Consider the following 18,389-nt stretch of genomic DNA (forward strand, 5'->3'; position numbering starts at 1 on the left):
TGATACAGTCTGCTGAGCTGTGTATCTAATCCTATCCTGTGTGATACAGTCTGCTGAGCTGTGTATCTAATCCTATCCTGTGTGATACTGTCTGCTGAGCTGTGTATCTGATCCTATCCTGTGTGATACAGTCTCCTGAGCTGTGTATCTAATCCTAGCCTGTGTGATACAGTCTGCTGAGCTGTGTATCTAATCCTATCCTGTGTGATAAAGTCTGCTGAGCTGTGTATCTAATCCTGTCCTGTGTGATACTGTCTGCTGAGCCGTGTATCTAATCCTATCCTGTGTGATACAGTCTGCTGAGCTGTGTATCTAAACCTATCCTGTGTGATACTGTCTGCTGAGCTGTGTATCTAATCCTATCCTGTGTGATACTGTCTGCTGAGCTGTGTATCTAATCCTATCCTGTGTGATACTGCCTGCTGAGCTGTGTATCTAATCCTATCCTGTGCGATACTGTCTGCTGAGCTGTGTATCTAATCCTATCCTGTGTGATACTGTCTGCTGAGCTGTGTATCTAATCCTATCATGTGTGATACTGTCTGCTGAGCTGTGTATCTAATCCTATCATGTGTGATACTGTCTGCTGAGCCGTGTATCTAATCCTATCCTGTGTGATACTGTCTGCTGAGCTGTGTATCTAATCCTATCCTGTGTGATACTGTCTGCTGAGCTGTGTATCTAATCCTATCCTGTGTGATACTGTCTGCTGAGCTGTGTATCAAATCCTATCCTGTGTGATACTGTCTGCTGAGGTGTGTATCTCATCCTATCATGTGTGATACAGTCTGCTGAGCCGTGTATCTAATCCTATCCTGCGTGATACAGTCTGCTGAGCTGTGTATCTAATCCTATCCTGTGTGATACTGTCTGCTGAGCTGTGTATCTAATCCTATCCTGTGTGATACAGTCTGCTGAGCTGTGTATCTAATCCTATCCTATGTGATACTGTCTGCTGAGCCGTGTATCTAATCCTATCCTGTGTGATACTGTCTGCTGAGCTGTGTATCTAATCCTATCCTGTGTGATACTGTCTGCTGAGGTGTGTATCTCATCCTATCATGTGTGATACAGTCTGCTGAGCCGTGTATCTAATCCTATCCTGCGTGATACAGTCTGCTGAGCTGTGTATCTAATCCTATCCTGTGTGATACTGTCTGCTGAGCTGTGTATCTAATCCTGTACTGTGTGATACTGTCTGCTGAGCTGTGTATCTAATCCTATCCTGTGTGATACAGTCTGCTGAGCTGTGTATCTAATCCTATCCTATGTGATACTGCCTGCTGAGCTCTGTATCTAATCCTGTACTGTGTGATACTGTCTGCTGAGCTGTATATCTAATCCTATCCTGTGTGATGCTGTCTGCTGAGCTGTGTATCTAATCCTATCCTATGTGATACTGTCTGCTGAGCCGTGTATCTAATCCTATCCTGTGTGATACAGTCTGCTGAGCTGTGTATCTAATCCTATCCTGTGTGATACTGTCTGCTGAGCTGTGTATCTAATCCTATCCTGTGTGACACTGTCTGCTGAGCTGTGTATCTAATCCTATCCTGTGTGATACAGTCTGCTGAGCTGTGTATCTAATCCTATCCTGTGTGATACTGTCTGCTGAGCTGTGTATCTGATCCTATCCTGTGTGATACAGTCTCCTGAGCTGTGTATCTAATCCTATCCTGTGTGATAAAGTCTGCTGAGCTGTGTATCTAATCCTGTCCTGTGTGATACTGTCTGCTGAGCCGTGTATCTAATCCTATCCTGTGTGATACAGTCTGCTGAGCTGTGTATCTAAACCTATCCTGTGTGATACTGTCTGCTGAGCTGTGTATCTAATCCTATCCTGTGTGATACTGTCTGCTGAGCTGTGTATCTAATCCTATCCTGTGTGATACTGCCTGCTGAGCTGTGTATCTAATCCTATCCTGTGCGATACTGTCTGCTGAGCTGTGTATCTAATCCTATCCTGTGTGATACTGTCTGCTGAGCTGTGTATCTAATCCTATCATGTGTGATACTGTCTGCTGAGCTGTGTATCTAATCCTATCATGTGTGATACTGTCTGCTGAGCCGTGTATCTAATCCTATCCTGTGTGATACTGTCTGCTGAGCTGTGTATCTAATCCTATCCTGTGTGATACTGTCTGCTGAGCTGTGTATCTAATCCTATCCTGTGTGATACTGTCTGCTGAGCTGTGTATCTAATCCTATCCTGTGTGATACTGTCTGCTGAGGTGTGTATCTCATCCTATCATGTGTGATACAGTCTGCTGAGCCGTGTATCTAATCCTATCCTGCGTGATACAGTCTGCTGAGCTGTGTATCTAATCCTATCCTGTGTGATACTGTCTGCTGAGCTGTGTATCTAATCCTGTACTGTGTGATACTGTCTGCTGAGCTGTGTATCTAATCCTATCCTGTGTGATACAGTCTGCTGAGCTGTGTATCTAATCCTATCCTATGTGATACTGTCTGCTGAGCCGTGTATCTAATCCTATCCTGTGTGATACTGTCTGCTGAGCTGTGTATCTAATCCTATCCTGTGTGATACTGTCTGCTGAGGTGTGTATCTCATCCTATCATGTGTGATACAGTCTGCTGAGCCGTGTATCTAATCCTATCCTGCGTGATACAGTCTGCTGAGCTGTGTATCTAATCCTATCCTGTGTGATACTGTCTGCTGAGCTGTGTATCTAATCCTGTACTGTGTGATACTGTCTGCTGAGCTGTGTATCTAATCCTATCCTGTGTGATACAGTCTGCTGAGCTGTGTATCTAATCCTATCCTATGTGATACTGTCTGCTGAGCTGTGTATCTGATCCTATCCTGTGTGATACTGTCTGCTGAGCTGTGTATCTAATCCTATCCTGTGTGATACTGTCTGCTGAGCTGTGTATCTAATCCTATCCTGTGTGATACTGTCTGCTGAGCTGTGTATCTAATCCTGTACTGTGTGATACTGTCTGCTGAGCTGTATATCTAATCCTATCCTGTGTGATACTGTCTGCTGAGCTGTGTATCTAATCCTATCCTATGTGATACTGTCTGCTGAGCCGTGTATCTAATCCTATCCTGTGTGATACAGTCTGCTGAGCTGTGTATCTAATCCTATCCTGTGTGATACTGTCTGCTGAGCTGTGTATCTAATCCTATCCTGTGTGACACTGTCTGCTGAGCTGTGTATCTAATCCTATCCTGTGTGATACAGTCTGCTGAGCTGTGTATCTAATCCTATCCTGTGTGATACTGTCTGCTGAGCTGTGTATCTGATCCTATCCTGTGTGATACAGTCTCCTGAGCTGTGTATCTAATCCTATCCTGTGTGATAAAGTCTGCTGAGCTGTGTATCTAATCCTGTCCTGTGTGATACTGTCTGCTGAGCCGTGTATCTAATCCTATCCTGTGTGATACAGTCTGCTGAGCTGTGTATCTAAACCTATCCTGTGTGATACTGTCTGCTGAGCTGTGTATCTAATCCTATCCTGTGTGATACTGTCTGCTGAGCTGTGTATCTAATCCTATCCTGTGTGATACTGCCTGCTGAGCTGTGTATCTAATCCTATCCTGTGCGATACTGTCTGCTGAGCTGTGTATCTAATCCTATCCTGTGTGATACTGTCTGCTGAGCTGTGTATCTAATCCTATCATGTGTGATACTGTCTGCTGAGCTGTGTATCTAATCCTATCATGTGTGATACTGTCTGCTGAGCCGTGTATCTAATCCTATCCTGTGTGATACTGTCTGCTGAGCCGTGTATCTAATCCTATCCTGTGTGATACTGTCTGCTGAGCTGTGTATCTAATCCTATCCTGTGTGATACTGTCTGCTGAGCTGTGTATCTAATCCTATCCTGTGTGATACTGTCTGCTGAGGTGTGTATCTCATCCTATCATGTGTGATACAGTCTGCTGAGCCGTGTATCTAATCCTATCCTGCGTGATACAGTCTGCTGAGCTGTGTATCTAATCCTATCCTGTGTGATACTGTCTGCTGAGCTGTGTATCTAATCCTGTACTGTGTGATACTGTCTGCTGAGCTGTGTATCTAATCCTATCCTGTGTGATACAGTCTGCTGAGCTGTGTATCTAATCCTATCCTATGTGATACTGTCTGCTGAGCCGTGTATCTAATCCTATCCTGTGTGATACTGTCTGCTGAGCTGTGTATCTAATCCTATCCTGTGTGATACTGTCTGCTGAGGTGTGTATCTCATCCTATCATGTGTGATACAGTCTGCTGAGCCGTGTATCTAATCCTATCCTGCGTGATACAGTCTGCTGAGCTGTGTATCTAATCCTATCCTGTGTGATACTGTCTGCTGAGCTGTGTATCTAATCCTGTACTGTGTGATACTGTCTGCTGAGCTGTGTATCTAATCCTATCCTGTGTGATACAGTCTGCTGAGCTGTGTATCTAATCCTATCCTATGTGATACTGTCTGCTGAGCTGTGTATCTGATCCTATCCTGTGTGATACTGTCTGCTGAGCTGTGTATCTAATCCTATCCTGTGTGATACTGTCTGCTGAGCTGTGTATCTAATCCTATCCTGTGTGATACTGTCTGCTGAGCTGTGTATCTAATCCTGTACTGTGTGATACTGTCTGCTGAGCTGTATATCTAATCCTATCCTGTGTGATACTGTCTGCTGAGCTGTGTATCTAATCCTATCCTATGTGATACTGTCTGCTGAGCCGTGTATCTAATCCTATCCTGTGTGATACAGTCTGCTGAGCTGTGTATCTAATCCTATCCTGTGTGATACTGTCTGCTGAGCTGTGTATCTAATCCTATCCTGTGTGACACTGTCTGCTGAGCTGTGTATCTAATCCTATCCTGTGTGATACAGTCTGCTGAGCTGTGTATCTAATCCTATCCTGTGTGATACAGTCTGCTGAGCTGTGTATCTGATCCTATCCTGTGTGATACAGTCTGCTGAGCTGTGTATCTAATCCTATCCTGTGTGATACTGTCTGCTGAGCTGTGTATCTAATCCTATCCTGTGTGACACTGTCTGCTGAGCTGTGTATCTAATTCTATCCTGTGTGATACTGTCTGCTGAGCTGTGTATCTAATCCTATCCTGTGTGATACTGTCTGCTGAGCTGTGTATCTAATCCTATCCTGTGTGATACTGTCTGCTGGGCTGTGTATCTAATCCTATCCTGTGTGATACTGTCTGCTGAGCTGTGTATCTAATCTTATAATGTGTGATACAGTCTGCTGAGCCGTGTATCTAATCCTATCCTGTGTGACACTGTCTGCTGAGCTGTGTATCTAATCCTATCCTGTGTGATACTGCCTGCTGAGCTGTGTATCTAATCCTATCCTGTGTGATACTGTCTGCTGAGCTGTGTATCTAATCCTGTACTGTGTGATACAGTCTGCTGAGCTGTGTATCTAATCCTATCCTGTGTGATACTGTCTGCTGAGCTGTGTATCTAATCCTGTCCTGTGTGATACCGTCTGCTGAGCCGTGTATCTAATCCTATCATGTGTGATACAGTCTGCTGAGCTGTGTATCTAAACCTATCCTGTGTGATACTGTCTGCTGAGCTGTGTATCTAATCCTATCCTGTGTGATACTGTCTGCTGAGCTGTGTATCTAATCCTATCCTGTGTGATACCGTCTGCTGAGCTGTGTATCTAATCCTATCCTGTGTGATACAGTCTGCTGAGCTGTGTATCTAATCCTTTCCTATGTGATACTGTCTGCTGAGCTGTGTATCTAATCCTATCATGTGTGATACAGTCTGCTGAGCTGTGTATCTAATCCTATCCTGTGTGATACCGTCTGCTGAGCTGTGTATCTATTCCTATCCTGTGTGATACAGTCTGCTGAGCTGTGTATCTAATCCTATCCTGTGTGATACTGTCTGCTGAGCTGTGTATCTAATCCTATCCTGTGTGATACTGTCTGCTGAGCTGTGTATCTAATCCTATCCTGTGTGATACTGTCTGCTGAGCTGTGTATCTAATCCTATCCTGTGTGATACAGTCTGCTGAGCTGTGTATCTAATCCTATCCTGTGTGATACTGTCTGCTGAGCGGTGTATCTAAGCCTATCCTGTGTGATACTGTCTGCTGAGCTGTGTATCTGATCCTATCCTGTGTGATACTGTCTGCTGAGCTGTGTATCTAATCCTATCCTGTGTGATACAGTCTGACCTGTGTATCTAATCCTATCCTGTGTGATACTGTCTGCTGAGCTATGTATCTAATCCTGTACTGTGTGATACTGTCTGCTGAGCGGTGTATCTAAGCCTATCCTGTGTGATACTGTCTGCTGAGCTGTGTATCTGATCCTATCCTGTGTGATACTGTCTGCTGAGCTGTGTATCTAATCCTATCCTGTGTGATACTGTCTGCTGAGCTGTGTATCTAATCCTATCCTGTGTGATACTGCCTGCTGAGCTCTGTATCTAATCCTATCCTGTGTGATACTATCTGCTGAGCTGTGTATCTAATCCTATCCTGTGTGATACTGTCTGCTGAGCTGTGTATCTAATCCTATCCTGTGTGATACTGTCTGCTGAGCCGTGTATCTAATCTTATCCTCTGTGATAGTCTGCTGAGCTGTGTATCTAATCCTGTCCTGTGTGATACTGTCTGCTGAGCTGTGTATCTAATGCTATCCTCTGTGATACTGTCTGCTGAGCTGTGTATCTAATCCTATCCTGTGTGATACAGTCTGCTGAGCTGTGTATCTAATCCTGTCCTGTGTGATACAGTCTGCTGAGCTGTGTATCTAATCCTATCCTGTGTGATACTGCCTGCTGAGCTGTGTATCTAATCCTATCCTGTGTGATACAGTCTGCTGAGTTATGTATCTAATCCTATCCTGTGTGATACAGTCTGCTGAGCTGTGTATCTAATCCTATCCTGTGTGATACTGTCTGCTGAGCTGTGTATCTAATCCTATCCTGTGTGATACAGTCTGCTGAGCTGTGTATCTAATCCTATCCTGTGTGATACAGTCTGCTGAGCTGTGTATCTAATCCTATCCTGTGTGATACTGCCTGCTGAGCTGTGTATCTAATCCTATCCTGTGTGATACTGCCTGCTGAGCTGTGTATCTAATCCTATCCTGTGTGATACTGTCTGCTGAGCTGTGTATCTAATCCTATCCTGTGTGATACTGTCTGCTGAGCTTTGTATCTAATCCTATCCTCTGTGATACTGTCTGCTGAGCTGTGTATCTAATCCTATCCTGTGTGATACTACCTGCTGAGCCGTGTATCTAATCCTGTCCTGTGTGATACTGTCTGCTGAGCTGTGTATCTAATCCTGTCCTGTGTGATACAGTCTGCTGAGCTGTGTATCTAATCCTATCCTGTGTGATACTGCCTGCTGAGCTGTGTATCTAATCCTATCCTGTGTGATACTGTCTGCTGAGCTGTGTATCTAATCCTATCCTGTGTGATACTATCTGCTGAGCTGTGTATCTAATCCTATCCTGTGTGATACTGTCTGCTGAGCTGTGTATCTAATCCTATCCTGTGTGGTACTGTCTGCTGAACTGTGTATCTAATCCTATCCTGTGTGATACTGTCTGCTGAGCTGTGTATCTAATCCTATCCTGTGTGATACTGTCTGCTGAGCTGTGTATCTAATCCTATCCTATGTGATACTGTCTGCTGAGCCGTGTATCTAAACCTATCCTGTGTGATACTGTCTGCTGAGCTGTGTATCTAATCCTATCCTGTGTGATACTGTCTGCTGAGCTGTGTATCTAATCCTATCCTGTGTGATACAGTCTGCTGAGCTGTGTATCTAATCCTATCCTGTGTGATACAGTCTGCTGAGCTGTGTATCTAATCCTGTCCTGTGTGATACAGTCTGCTGAGCTGTGTATCTAATCCTATCCTGTGTGATACTGTCTGCTGAGCCGTGTATCTAATCCTATCCTGTGTGATACAGTCTGCTGAGCTGTGTATCTAATCCTGTCCTGTGTGATACAGTCTGCTGAGCTGTGTATCTAATCCTATCCTGTGTGATACTGTCTGCTGAACTGTGTATCTAATCCTATCCTCTGTGATACTGTCTGCTGAGCTGTGTATCTAATCCTGTACTGTGTGATACTGTCTGCTGAGCTGTGTATCTAATCCTATCCTGTGTGATACAGTCTGCTGAGCTGTGTATCTAATCCTGTCCTGTGTGATACAGTCTGCTGAGCTGTGTATCTAATCCTATCCTGTGTGATACTGTCTGCTGAGCCGTGTATCTAATCCTATCCTGTGTGATACAGTCTGCTGAGCTGTGTATCTAATCCTGTCCTGTGTGATACAGTCTGCTGAGCTGTGTATCTAATCCTATCCTGTGTGATACTGTCTGCTGAACTGTGTATCTAATCCTATCCTCTGTGATACTGTCTGCTGAGCTGTGTATCTAATCCTGTACTGTGTGATACTGTCTGCTGAGCTGTGTATCTAATCCTATCCTGTGTGATACAGTCTGCTGAGCTGTGTATCTAATCCTGTCCTGTGTGATACAGTCTGCTGAGCTGTGTATCTAATCCTATCCTGTGTGATACTGTCTGCTGAGCCGTGTATCTAATCCTATCCTGTGTGATACAGTCTGCTGAGCTGTGTATCTAATCCTGTCCTGTGTGATACAGTCTGCTGAGCTGTGTATCTAATCCTATCCTGTGTGATACTGTCTGCTGAACTGTGTATCTAATCCTATCCTCTGTGATACTGTCTGCTGAGCTGTGTATCTAATCCTGTACTGTGTGATACTGTCTGCTGAGCTGTGTATCTAATCCTATCCTGTGTGATACAGACTATCTATTGATAGCATGTCTCCTGTGTTCCCGGAGAAGCACTATAACCCCCATCAGGCACGGTCGGTATTCCCAGTAGATCACACATTACCTGCACTGTGATCCCTTTCGATTTGTATTCTATGTTAAGCGCTCGGGAAAAGTAATCGACGAAGACCTGGAGGAAAAGAGAAAGTGATCGGGAGGAGTCTTGGCACCTCATCAATGAGAGGACATCTCCTTCTGCAGCTCTTATATCAGGAGAGACACACACAGGATAGTGATGGCCTTGCGGTTCGCCCGGCCGAACATGAGAATATATGGAGATGTTCGCGCGCGCCATATTCTTTTGCGTTGGCCGAACATTGACCCATGACACATCCATCAGGTGGTACAGGACAGCCAATAATGAAGTTTCAGCACATGGACATACCCCCTACCCTATAAATAAACCTGATCTGGCCGCCATTTTACATTCTGTGTTTTGCCAGTGTAGGGAGAGGTTGCTGTGTGGAGCAGGGACAGGCTGTTAGGGACACCAAACGCTAGCTAATAGGGCCACAAAGGTCCTTATAAGGACTGGTATAGGTGTGCTATCGATAGGTGTGACTTACTGAGGGGTGTAATATACTTATAATATACTTTCTAACATAGAAAGTATATTATAGTGCATTTGTATTGTGCAGCAGTTGTGTGCGGTTCTGCTGTGATACCGCAGCTACACAGAGTGCCAAACGCTATTGGAGCAAATCATTTCTACAGGTGTGATTTACCTGTTGCCCCCCAAATAAAAAGATTGAAACAGGGGTGTTATATACCAATAATATACTTTCTATATAGTGCATTTAGGTAGTGCAGCAGTTGTGTGCGGTTCTGCTGCGATACCGCAGCTATATAGAGGGACAAACGTTATTGGAACAACTAATTGCAACGGGTGAGATATACCAGTTGCCCCCCCCCCCAAAAAAAAAAACTAATTTAGGGGTGTGAAATACTGCTCATCTATAGGGACTTTGTCAAAGGGTCACTTTGAAAATAACAGGCAGAGGAAGAGGCAGGTCATTCCGCAGGGGTGGTAGTGGTCGGGCAGGTGACCAGGCCGGAGCCTAAGTGGGAAGTTGGAGAAGGTGCGTGCGATTACTTGAAAGAACACATCCAGACTTGGTTGAGTGGCGCACTCAGCCTTCCGCTTCTGCACCCTCCTCATCCTCTGTATCTGCGCCGTCCTCACTCTCTGCTGTGTGCACCCCCAAAGACACCACCACCACCATAGCCCCTCCACACGAGTCACAGGAATTATTTTCCCATCCATTCCCAGACCTTACCGATGCGCAGCCATACTTGACATCGGATCAGGAAGAGGAGGTAGCACCGGCCGCCACCCAGCGTTCTGACGACAGTACCCAGATCAGCCCAAGGAGGGAGGTCCCCGCTGTGGTTGCCTACTCCGAGATCTCTAATGTCAGTGGTGGTGAAGGTGAGGATGATGATGCGTCGATAGACGTCACGTGGGTGCCCACAAGAGAGGAAGAGGAGGGGAGTTCAGAGGGAGAGATGGAGCAGCAGATAGGGACGAGAAGCAGGCAGAACTCGCAGGGCACAGGAGGCAAAAAGCAGACGGCAAATGTATCTGGAGCGAGCCATCCACCATGCACGGTCACATCTGGCGCTCCCAGGATGCCGGCACATGGCTCCGCAGTGTGGGCTTTATTTAACGTGTGCGCTGCTGATAATAGTGTTGCCATCCGCAGCCTGTGCTGTCAACACATAAGTCACAGTAAGCCCAACACTCACCTAGGGATGACAGCCTTAAGAAGGCACCTGGCCTCCCATCACCGAGCACAGTGGGAGCAACACTGTCAGAACCCACAAAGCCACACTCCCGGCGCTCCACGTCCTGCCTCTTCTCCTTCTCCTCTTTCCTCCCATCTGTCCTCCACTCCACCTTCCACCGTGCCTGGAAAAAGGCAGGCTTCCGTGGCCCAAATGTTCGAGCGTAAAAAGATGATGACGCCGGATAACCCTCTTGCCCAACGGCTGACCGCTGACTTGTCGGAACTGCTAGCCTGCCAACTACTGCCATATAAACTGGTGGACTCGGAGGCCTTTAGGAAGGTCCCCGGAAGGAAATATTTCTCCCAGAAGGGCGTCCCAGAGCTATATGGCCACGTTAAGCGGCTAGTGAATATATCTCTGGCACACAGTGTCAGTGCCAAGATACATCTGACCACAGACACGTGGTCTAGCAAACATGGGCAGGGAAGGTACATAACTTTTACTGTCCACTGGGTGAACTTTCTGACGGCCGTCAAGCATGTAACCCGTGGCACCCATGTGGATTTGGTGTTACTGGCACTGCCATGGATTGCATGCAGGCCTGCCTCTTCTTCTCCTCCTCCTCCTACTCCATCCCCCGTCTCCTCCTTGGCTGACTCCTCCTTTTCCACTGCTACCGCCTCTACTGCTGCAGCCCCCCAAGCTCCCCAGAACCTATTCGACGTCCCAGGTGAGACATTGCCATGCTGTGCTGCGGATGTTGTGCCTGGAAGCCAAGAGCCACACCGGTCCTGCACTCCTTTCATCTCTGCGGTCACAGGCCGATCAGTGGAAGCAGGCCAGGAAAATCTCTGGCCATTTTAGAAGATCATACACGCCCATGGCTCGCCTTGCTGACATTCAGCGGCGACACCACTTGCCCGGCAGACGTCTGATTTGTGACTGCCCGACGCTCTGGTAATCCACCTTCTATGTGCTTGATAGGTTGCTCCAGCAGACTACCTGTACGAACTCTGCAGCAGGACAGGTTCTGGGGAGCTTGGTTTCTTTTCACCGCGCCAGTGGCTGCTCAGGCGTGACGCATGCAGACTTCTGCGGCCGTTTGATGACATCACCAAACTGGTCAGTCGCAGCCAGGGCGCCATCAGTGACATCATACCTCACGCCTTCTTTCTGTAGGCTGCATTGCGTTGTGTGTCAATGAGCAAGCCATCGAGGAGCAGGAAGATGAGGAAGTCGCAATGCTGAATCCATTCCCAGGGGGGCTACTCCATCTGAGACAAGTCAGCAGGAGTCTGAAGAGGAGTCAGAGGAGGATGGTGTCTGGGGGGAGGAGCAGGAGGAGCAAGAAGAGCAGGCTTTGAGGGGGACTTCAAACTTTTCAGGGATCCCTAGTGTTGTCCGTGGCTGGGGGGAGGAGACCGAGGACGACATTCTCCTGGGCAATGAGCAGGAGCCAGGGCGCTCCACCGCTTCCAATTTAGTGCAAATGGGGGCCTTCATGCTCCAGTGTCTGCAGAGGGACCCCCGTATAAAAATCATAAAGGGCAAGGACCAGTGCTGGGTGGCAACGTACTTAGACCCCGGTACAAACACAAAATGGCAGACATGTTACCAGCATCACAGAGGGCTGGAAAAATGCAGCATTTCTAGGCCTTGCTGCGAGAGATGCTGCATTCTGCTGTTGCGAGCGCTGGCAGAGGAATTTCCACCCACAGCGAAACAGGTGCGGGTACCAATCCTACCGCGCCTGCAAGAAGAGGGCGGTTATGAGATCATTCTTGCAGCCAACCCATCGACAGCCGCCCTCCGGATCCAGCCTCAGGGAATGCCTAGGCCGACTACATCGGGTTAACGGCCGATGTGGACCCTCTGAAAAGCAAGGAACCCCTGGACTACTGGGTGTGCAGGCTTGACCTGTGGCCAGAGCTGGCACAATTTGCCATGGAACTCTTGGCTTGCCCTTCGTCGAGTGCCCTGTCCGAAAGGACGTTCAACGCAGCAGGGAGGATCGCGACCGATAAGCGCACTTGCCTAGCTCATGACAGTGTGGACTACCTCACATTTCTGAAAATGAATGAGGCATGGATCTCGGAGGAATTCAACACCTGTGACCACCACGTGTAATTGAATTTCCTCAAGCCAGCCCACAATAATCCGCCACAACAAAGAATGGTCCTTGTCTTATGTATATACAGTGGCATAAAAGGTCTTTTCTGTCAGGTGAATGTCAAATTTTTGGGGCCTCTACTCCAGTGGCCTACCGTAAAAATTTTATCCAGTGACCACCTAATGTACCTCCAGCCACAGGATCACAAGTTCTTTTGTATCAGGTGAATGCCTAATTTTTGGGGCCTCTACTCCAGTGACCTACAGTAACATTTTTATCCAGTAAACGCCTAATGTACCTCCAGCCACATCAGCCAAAGTTCTTTTCTGTCAGGTGAATGCCAAATTTTGACCTGAAGTTTTTTCAGGTTCGTCTGCCATTAAAGTGAATGGAGCCCGCTGCGAATGCGCGGTTCGCGAACATTTGATCGTGAACGTGCGTTCGCTAATCGTCCCGGCCGATGTTCGTCCATCACTACACAGGAACACCTAAAGCCACTCATTATGTAAATGAGGTTGTCACAGCTCCGCCTTATTTGAAATAACTGTTCAGTCCCTTGACCTGTATCGATAGAGGAACCATGGAGAGAAAGAACAACTAGTCTATCAGATGCCCCACAGAGGGCGAGATACCTTGGTGGCAGAGTAGATGTTTATCAACGGGTAAGGGTGACAACCAAGTTCAGACGACACGTTTATTATCAATCCTCTCGTCCTGGGAAACAGAACAGAAGAGAATGTGAACAATCAAATGTTCAATGGCCATCCAACCACACTGCTGTCTACACAGTCCTATCATCATCCAACCACACTGCTGTCTACACAGTCCTATCATCATCCAACCACACTGCTGTCTACACAGTCCTATCATCATCCAACCACACTGCTGTCTACACAGTCCTATCATCATCCAACCACACTGCTGTCTACACAGTCCTATCATCATCCAACCACACTGCTGTCTACACAGTCCTATCATCATCCAACCACACTGCTGTCTACACAGTCCTATCATCATCCAACCACACTGCTGTCTACACAGTCCTATCATCATCCAACCACACTGCTGTCTACACAGTCCTATCATCATCCAACCACACTGCTGTCTACACAGTCCTATCATCATCCAACTACACTGCTGTCTATACAGTCCTATCATCATCCAACCACACTGCTCTCTACACAGTTCTATCATCATCCAACCACACTGCTGTCTACACAGTCCTATCATCATCCAACCACACTGCTGTCTACACAGTCCTATCATTATCCAACCACACTGCTGTCTACACAGTCCGATCATCATCCAACCACACTGCTGTCTACACAGTCCTATCATCATCCAACCACACTGCTGTCTACACAGTCCTATCATCATCCAACCACACTGCTGTCTACACAGTCCTATCATCATCCAACCACACTGCTGTCTACACAGTCCTATCATCATCCAACCACACTGCTGTCTACACAGTCCTATCATCATCCAACCACACTGCTGTCTACACAGTCCTATCATCATCCAACCACACTGCTGTCTACACAGTCCTATCATCATCCAACTACACTGCTGTCTATACAGTCCTATCATCATCCAACCACACTGCTCTCTACACAGTTCTATCATCATCCAACCACACTGCTGTCTACACAGTCCTATCATCATCCAACCACACTGCTGTCTACACAGTCCTATCATCATCCAACCACACTGCTGTCTACACAGTCCTATCATCATCCAACCACACTGCTGTCTACACAGTCCTATCATCATCCAACTACACTGCTGTCTTCACAGTCCTATCATCATCCAACCACACAGCTGTCTACACAGTCCTATCATCATCCAACCCCACTGCTGTCTACACAGTCCTATCATCATCCAAAAACACTGCTGTCTACACAGTCCTATCATCATCCAACCACACAGCTGTCTCAGTCCTATCATCATCCAACCACACAGCTGTCTACACAGTTCTATCATCATCCAACCACACAGCTGTCTTCGAAATCCCGATCATCATCCAACCACACAGCTGTCTACACAGTCCTATCATCATCCAACCACACAGCTGTCTCAGTCCTATCATCATCCAACCACACTGCTGTCTATACAGTCCTATCATCATCCAACCACACTGCTGTCTACACAGTCCTATCATCATCCAACCACACTGCTGTCTAAACAGTCCGATCATCATCCAACCACAGTGCTGTCTATACAGTCCTATCATCATCCAACCACACTGCTGTCTACACAGTCCGATCATCATCCAACCACAGTGCTGTCTATACAGTCCTATCATCATCCAACCACACTGCTGTCTATACAGTCCCGATCATCATCCAACCACACTGCTGTCTACACAGTCCAATCATCATCCAACCACACTGCTGTCTACACAGTCCTATCATCATCCAACCACAGTGCTGTCTATACAGTCCTATCATCATCCAACCACACGGCTGTCTATACAGTCCTATCATCATCCAACCACACTGCTGTCTACACAGTCCTATACTCATCCAACCACACTGCTGTCTACACAGTCCGATCATCATCCAACCACAGTGCTGTCTATACAGTCCTATCATCATCCAACCACACTGCTGTCTATACAGTCCCGATCATCATCCAACCACAGTGCTGTCTACACAGTCCTATCATCATCCAACTACACTGCTGTCTATACAGTCCTATCATCATCCAACCACACTGCTGTCTACACAGTTCTATCATCATCCAACCACACTGCTGTCTACACAGTCCTATCATCATCCAACTACACTGCTCTCTACACAGTTCTATTATCATCCGACCACACTGCTGTCTACACAGTCCTATCATCATCCAACCACACTGCTGTCTACACAGTCCTATCATCATCCAACCATACTGCTGTCTACACAGTCCTATCATCATCCAACCACACTGCTGTCTACACAGTCCTATCATCATCCAACCACACTGCTGTCTACACAGTCCTATCATCATCCAACCACACTGCTGTCTACACAGTCCTATCATCATCCAACCACACTGCTGTCTTCACAGTCCTATCATCATCCAACCACACAGCTGTCTACACAGTCCTATCATCATCCAACCCCACTGCTGTCTACACAGTCCTATCATCATCCAACCACACTGCTGTCTACACAGTCCTATCATCATCCAACCACACAGCTGTCTCAGTCCTATCATAATCCAACCACACAGCTGTCTACTCAGTCCTATCATCATCCAACCACACAGCTGTCTTCACAGTCCCGATCATCATCCAACCACACAGCTGTCTACACAGTCCTATCATCATCCAACCACACAGCTGTCTCAGTCCTATCATCATCCAACCACACTGCTGTCTATACAGTCCTATCATCATCCAACCACACTGCTGTCTACACAGTCCTATCATCATCCAACCACACTGCTGTCTACACAGTCCAATCATCATCCAACCACAGTGCTGTCTATACAGTCCTATCATCATCCAACCACACTGCTGTCTACACAGTCCGATCATCATCCAACCACAGTGCTGTCTATACAGTCCTATCATCATCTAACCACACTGCTGTCTATACAGTCCCGATCATCATCCAACCACAGTGCTGTCTACACAGTCCTATCATCATCCAACTACACTGCTGTCTATACAGTCCTATCATCATCCAACCACACTGCTCTCTACACAGTTCTATCATCATCCAACCACACTGCTGTCTACACAGTCCTATCATCATCCAACCACACTGCTGTCTACACAGTCCTATCATCATCCAACCACACTGCTGTCTACACAGTCCTATCATCATCCAACCACACTGCTGTCTACACAGTCCTATCATCATCCAACCACACTGCTGTCTTCACAGTCCTATCATCATCCAACCACACTGCTGTCTACACAGTCCTATCATCATCCAACCCCACTGCTGTCTACATAGTCCTATCATCATCCAACCACACTGCTGTCTACACAGTCCTATCATCATCCAACCACACAGCTGTCTCAGTCCTATCATCATCCAACCACACAGCTGTCTACACAGTCCTATCATCATCCAACCACACAGCTGTCTTCACAGTCCCGATCATCATCCAACCACACAGCTGTCTACACAGTCCTATCATCATCCAACCACACAGCTGTCTCAGTCCTATCATCATCCAACCACAATGCTGTCTATACAGTCCTATCATCATCCAACCACACTGCTGTCTACACAGTCCTATCATCATCCAACCACACTGCTGTCTACACAGTCCGATCATCATCCAACCACAGTGCTGTCTATACAGTCCAATCATCATCCAACCACACTGCTGTCTACACAGTCCTATTATCATCCAACCACACAGCTGTCTCAGTCCTATCATCATCCAACCACACTGCTGTCTACACAGTCCTATCATCATCCAACCACACAGCTGTCTCAGTCCTATCATCATCCAACCACACAGCTGTCTACACAGTCCTATCATCATCCAACCACACAGCTGTCTTCACAGTCCCGATCATCATCCAACCACACAGCTGTCTACACAGTCCTATCATCATCCAACCACACAGCTGTCTCAGTCCTATCATCATCCAACCACACTGCTGTCTATACAGTCCTATCATCATCCAACCACAGTGCTGTCTACACAGTCCGATCATCATCCAACCACAGTGCTGTCTACACAGTCCTATCATCATCCAACCACAGTGCTGTCTATACAGTCCTATCATCATCCAACCGCACTGCTGTCTACACAGTCCTATCATCATCCAACCACACTGCTGTCTCAGTCCTATCATCATCCAACCACACTGCTATCTACACAGTCCGATTATCATTCCAACCACAGTGCTGTCTATACAGTCCTATCATCATCCAACCACACTGCTGTCTACACAGTCCGATCATCATCCAACCACACTGCTGTCTACACAGTCCGATCATCATCCAACCACACTGCTGTCTATACAGTCCTATCATCATCCAACCACACAGCTGTCTCAGTCCTATTATCATCCAACCACACTGCTGTCTACACAGTCCGATCATCATCCAACCACACTGCTGTCTACACAGTCCTATCATCATCCAACCACAGTGCTGTCTATACAGTCCTATCATCATCCAACCACACTGCTGTCTATACAGTCCTATCATCATCCAACCACACTGCTGTCTACACAGTCCTATCATCATCCAACCACACTGCTGTCTTCACAGTCCCGATCATCATCCAACCACACAGCTGTCTCAGTCCAATCATCATCCAACCACAGTGCTGTCTATACAGTCCTATCATCATCCAACCACACTGCTGTCTACACAGTCCTATCATCATCCAACCACACTGCTGTCTACACAGTTCTATCATCATCCAACCACACTGCTGTCTACACAGTCCTATCATCATCCAACCACACTGCTGTCTACACAGTCCTATCATCATCCAACCACACTGCTGTCTACACAGTCCTATCATCATCCAACCACAGTGCTGTCTATACAGTCCTATCATCATCCAACCACACTGCTGTCAATACAGTCCTATCATCATCCAACCACACTGCTGTCTACACAGTCCTATCATCATCCAACCACACTGCTGTCTACACAGTCCGATCATCATCCAACCACAGTGCTGTCTATACAGTCCTATCATAATCCAACCACACAGCTGTCTACACAGTCCTATCATCATCCAACCACACAGCTGTCTTCACAGTCCCGATCATCATCCA

General features: G+C 46.9%; 1 protein-coding gene across 2 annotated transcripts in view; it reads right to left on the reverse strand.

The window, feature by feature from the left end:
* LOC120986586 (very-long-chain 3-oxoacyl-CoA reductase-B-like) overlaps positions 1-18,389 on the reverse strand; it is an 83,011-nt gene that overhangs the window by 35,894 nt on the left and 28,728 nt on the right. For both annotated transcript variants that reach the window (XM_040415248.1, XM_040415247.1), the window contains 2 exons: positions 13,276-13,357; positions 8,870-8,935 (listed from right to left, as the gene is read on the reverse strand). In XM_040415248.1, the coding sequence (XP_040271182.1) occupies positions 8,870-8,935; positions 13,276-13,357 (148 nt within the window). The remainder of the gene's footprint in view (positions 1-8,869; positions 8,936-13,275; positions 13,358-18,389) is intronic.

The sequence above is a fragment of the Bufo bufo genome, chromosome 1, assembly GCF_905171765.1.
Source record: "Bufo bufo chromosome 1, aBufBuf1.1, whole genome shotgun sequence".
Classification (NCBI taxonomy): domain Eukaryota; kingdom Metazoa; phylum Chordata; class Amphibia; order Anura; family Bufonidae; genus Bufo; species Bufo bufo.